Genomic DNA, 5,237 nt, shown 5'->3' with positions numbered 1-5,237 from the left:
TATTGTATCAAATACTTATTTCATGCAACAAAATGGAAATAAATTATTATAAAATCTAACAATGTGATTTTCTGGAATTTTTTTGTAGATTCTGTCTCTCACAGTTGAGGTGTACCTACGATGAAAATTACAGATCTGTCCATTCTTTGTAAGTGGGAAAACATGAAAAATTGGCAGTGTATCAAATACTTATTTGCCCCAATGTACATATCATTTGTTCATCTGTTGTTGTCTTTGTTGCTCAACACTGTGTTTCAGTGTAGTGCAGGGTTTTCAAATCAGTCTGTGTTTACAGCTGCAATCACATAATGATGTCCTGTGATGGATTCTCTTCATGTTTCTTTTTCTTCATTTTTGGACAGTATTTGTAGTAAGCTATTTTAACATACAGTAAACATACACTGTTTCAGTTATACAAACAACACACAGTGGTTGCGAAAGCTGTGGACTTGATTACCAATTCATAAAGTTCGCCAACATGCATCTCAGTGCTGCGTATGTTGCCACTCTTTTTTTCAACAGGGCTATTGCAAATATCAGAAAATCGAGTTGGAGTCCTGCTCTTGGCCGGCGGTCAGGGAACCCGTCTCGGTGTGCTGTATCCCAAAGGCATGTATAATGTTGGACTACCAAGTGGCAAAACCTTGTATCAGATTCAGGCCGAGCGCATTCACAAAATCCAGGAGCTAGCAGATGTGAAGCATGGCTCAAAATGCACTGTTCCATGGTAAGATTATATGATAGATCTTTTATGCCAAAGTCACTGCTTATTTTCACCTCCAGCAGACACAGCCACATTACTGTTCACTTGGAGTGTTCCTGTTCACCATTATTCACTCTCCTTTTAGGTTTAGGAATCCATCAACACCAAAGAAAAATATCAATTTTTTATTTTAGCTCATAAATGCATAAATGAGACAAATTCTGGAGACTCTGATAACATTAAAAGTGAATAAATATAAAAATTAAAATGAAACGCTCCACTATATTCACAATCTAGTTGTTAACTGACAGGTGGTGTTTTTTTTTTTTGTTTTAGTTTTTTTTTTATATATACTGAAAACAGTTGCCTGCTGCAGCTGAAAATGCTGATGAGAGTCGGGGTGTGAACCAAAAGGGGAAATTTATTTTCAGGGCCAGAAAAGTAAAACAATGAGCTTTTGATACTGACACCAGAACCTTTTGCTGTGGTGGTCTGCTTGGCTTGTTCCCATGATCAACATGTGACTCTTCTCCCACTGGAGAAACTGACTCATCATCTCACTCATAAATGCATAAATGAGACAAATTCTGGAGACTCTGATAACATTAAAAGTAAATAAATATAAAAATTAAAATGAAACGCTCCACTATATTCACAATCTAGTTGTTAACTGACAGGTGGTGTTTTTTCTTTGTTTTGTTTGTTTTTTCAATGCAGCTTTAAGAAATGTTAAACTTTTTCTTCTGTTTTTGACTCTGTGATTAAACTTGATGAAGTCTGAAGATTAATAATGTCACCAAGATTGTAGAGTAATAATGTCACCAAGACTGTAGATGTTTTAAAAAGCCTGTAAAGTTGAGGATACCTGTCACCAGTTGATGACTCTTAGGAGTGATCCCATTCACATACAAGCACTGATATAATCTGCTGTTAATATAAATATATTGATCAATGCAGCTTTAAGAAATGTTAAACTTTTTTTTCTTCTGTTTTTGACTCTGTGATTAAACTTGATGAAGTCTGAAGATTAATAATGTCACCAAGATTGTAGAGTAATAATGTCACCAAGACTGTAGAGAGTAAATACAACTTTAAACCTTTTTTCTCTCACCTCTCAGGTATATAATGACCAGTGAGTTCACTCTGGCTCCCACTGAGATGTTCTTCAAGGAGAACAACTACTTTGGTCTGGAGCCATCTAACATCATTATGTTTGAGCAAAGGATGATCCCAGCAGTGACCTTTGATGGAAAGGTCATCCTGCAGGATAAAGGGAAGATAGCAATGGCCCCCGGTACGTACTTATCAGCAATTTCGGAAAACCCAGGCACAAATATCACAGATGTGTGTTTAGGATAGTTTGAGGGAATGATCCTTGTTTCACAATGTCTCCACTCTGTCAGATGGTAATGGTGGTCTGTACCAGGCCTTGGTGGACAATAAGGTGCTTGAAGACATGAAGAAGAGGGGGGTGGAGTACCTGCATGTGTACGGTGTAGACAACATCCTGGTCAAGATGGCCGACCCTGTGTTCATCGGCTTCTGTGTGAGCAAAGGGGCTGACTGTGGAGACAAGGTAAAGGAATGTTGTACAGTAGTGAGAGTTGTACAAGAGTGAGTTAAAGAAGTAGCATGACAGTTATTTGCATTCTTTCTGAGATTGAGGTGAGAAGTTCGAGATCGGTTTCATGTGTGTTAAAGAAAGTGGTGGAACCAGGGGCCTGCCTTTTTTCATTTGTTTATGTATAGCATGTTTCTCTTTCAGTGAAAGAGGTGCTGGCTCAGTGGAGTCGCTTAGTGGGTCACAGAACAGAGCCATCACTGTTATTTACAACGTGTGGGTTTCCTGCTATGACACATCAAAATGTCTGTTGAGAAAATGGTGTATTTAGATTGCCAAGGCTGCATTTGAACCCCATGGTCGGGCCTTCAGTCTACAATGGCTACAGAGGCCACGCCTTTATAGGCCGTGTCCTTTTAAGGACGTGGCCCCTGAATTGAGATGCAGCTTATATGGGCACCAGCCTTGAAATTTAAAAACGTTACTCCCTGCTGCGCCTTTTCCTTATGTCTTACTAAAACACAAGTGAGGAAAATGTGGATGCAATTAAGGTAATTGGGCTTTACCCATAATGTTCTAACTGTGACTCCAGTTTCCATATCGCGTCTCACCTTTTCTCATGTATCAGGTGGTGGAGAAGGTGGATCCTGCTGAGCCAGTAGGTGTGGTTTGCTTTGTGAAAGGTGTTGCCCAGGTGGTTGAATACAGCGAGGTCCAGCCAGAGACAGCTGAGCTCCAAGGACCTGAAGGAGAGTTGGTCTATAATGCTGGAAACATCTGTAATCACTTCTTTACCAGGACCTTCCTGCAGGATGTAGCAGAGTAAGAGCTTTACCGTCACATGCTGAATGTATTTGAAAAATCTTTGAGGTAAAACAAAAGTCACAGCAAGTGAGATTAGATTGATTTGAGTGAAAATGACTTCAGACTAGGGGGTGAAAAGTAGTTCATGGAAACATCTAGAAGCTATAGGAAAAGGAAAAACCTGACTAAATGAGTGGTCTCTTCTGGGATGACACTGCCCACATCCATAGTGGTTTGATAGTATGAAAATGATGCGAATCATATACTATGGCCTTTAGTCGCCATGTTTCAACCCAGCTGAACACCTATGAGAGAGTCTGGGGTGCTGTGTTTTAAGTTGAAATAAAAAAATAACACGGGGTTAGAGAGGTTAGTCTATTTGACCAGGCTGTGTGTTGTATATTCCCCTTAATAATGGAGGAAGTACAAAAAGTACACTCATGATACCTGTGAACTTACCCATGCAGCTGTTCATAAATTGTTTTATAATAACCTAGAATAATGTGAAAAACCAGTGTCATTTTTGTCTAGTGCAAGCTGTGTGAGTCTCTTTCCATCCAAGGCTTTAGTACAGAGCAAAATATTCTGACTACTACATCCCAGGCTGACACATATTTTTGGAGACTCCCTGACCTATTCTATAGCGCCACCATCAGGCCTAAGTTTGCACTTTATTAACCCTTCGGTCCCTGGCAAGATATCTCGAAAACAACAAAAATTAATGTCCAGGTGTCCATGGCCAAGCTGTAGAACTTCATGTCCCCCAGAGCATAAATCATGTGTATATACTTCCTTTGTGTGTTTGGTCCTCTGAAACTACTTTTGATTTCTTTGTTTCAGAAAATTTGAAGGCCAGTTGAAACAACATGTTGCAATCAAGAAGGTGTCCTTTGTGGACACCTGTGGCAATCAAGTTAAACCCAGCACACCCAATGGCATTAAGATGGAGAAGTTTGTCTTTGACGTTTTTCCATTCTCAAGGTATTGTCGATTTAATATATTGTCTTCAGCTATTGACATCTGCACATAAAATGACATAAAGCCTTATTTTGTAACAGTTAAAAATGTTTGCCCTTTGTCTTTGGAAGGAACTTTGTTGTGTTTGAGGCTGTAAGAGAGGATGAGTTTTCCCCCCTGAAAAATGCAGATGGGGCAGCCACAGACAGCCCGACCACAACCAGGAACTCCCTGCTGGCTCAGCACTGCCGCTGGGCCATGGCTGCTGGAGCCACGCTGCTGGATGAACAGGGGAATGCTCTTTCTCTGCCAACCAGGTCAGAAGAAATGTTCCTGTATACACCCTGCAACAACATATAATGTCAAAACCTGAACCCTGCTATCTTTATACTAAATTAAATTAATTGTTTGCTAGCTTTAGCTTCATATTTAATGAATAGATTTGACAGTGGTATTGCTATCATCTAACTTTTTGCAAGAATGTAAATACAGACAAGTGACAAATCAAAGGAAAAACCACTTCCAGGAAGACAGTGCCCCCATCCACAATGCAGGGGGGGTCACTGACTGGGTTGAACAACTATGGGAGAGTTTGGAGCAATGTGTTAGTGTCTCTACTACCATCAGAATGTCACATGAGGGACTATCTTTTGGAAGAATGGTGTTCATCCCTCCACTAGAGTTCAGAGACTTGGAAAGTCAATGCCAAGGAGCACTGAAGCTGTTCTGGTGGCATGTGAAGGCCCAGCACCTTACTGAGACACTTTGTGTTGGGTTGTCCTTTCATTTGTCACCTATAGGTAGATGTAATATGTACTTCCTGAAATGTTGAACTAATCTTTTAACTATTAAATTAGTTGTTGTATTTGTCCTGCCAAGAGTGTATCCATAGCAATGCTGCACTCATTTGATCATAGGTCATAGTAGCTAGTGGAGCCATCATTTGTCAGTGTTTGGATATCAGCTGGCAAAGCCTTGGTTTCCAGAAGTGTGACACTGACACAGTCTATAATCTATGGACGAGGATTAGGGCCATTATAAAAAATGAGTTCTGACTTTTTTTTCTCAATATATACATGAGAAGAATAATGTACTGAGAATATGATTTTTTTTTTTTCCCCCCTAGTCTGTCTTTGTAAATTAAAAATGTGTGTGTGTGTGTGTGTGTGTGTGTGTGTGTGTGTGTGTGTGTGTGTGTGTGTGTGTGTTTCT

At 39.9% G+C, this 5,237-nt stretch overlaps 1 protein-coding gene across 1 annotated transcript in view; it reads left to right on the top strand.

The window, feature by feature from the left end:
- The window catches only part of uap1l1 (UDP-N-acetylglucosamine pyrophosphorylase 1 like 1), a 7,676-nt gene that overhangs the window by 1,946 nt on the left and 493 nt on the right, over positions 1-5,237 (top strand). The window contains exons 2-7 of the mRNA XM_020618666.1: positions 523-727; positions 1,822-1,997; positions 2,107-2,279; positions 2,893-3,086; positions 3,909-4,049; positions 4,157-4,342. Coding sequence (XP_020474322.1) covers positions 523-727; positions 1,822-1,997; positions 2,107-2,279; positions 2,893-3,086; positions 3,909-4,049; positions 4,157-4,342 — 1,075 coding nt within the window. The remainder of the gene's footprint in view (positions 1-522; positions 728-1,821; positions 1,998-2,106; positions 2,280-2,892; positions 3,087-3,908; positions 4,050-4,156; positions 4,343-5,237) is intronic.

The sequence above is a fragment of the Monopterus albus genome, unplaced genomic scaffold, assembly GCF_001952655.1.
Source record: "Monopterus albus unplaced genomic scaffold, M_albus_1.0 scaffold209.1, whole genome shotgun sequence".
NCBI lineage: Eukaryota > Metazoa > Chordata > Actinopteri > Synbranchiformes > Synbranchidae > Monopterus > Monopterus albus.
This window is presented reverse-complemented; position numbering and strand designations above follow the sequence as displayed.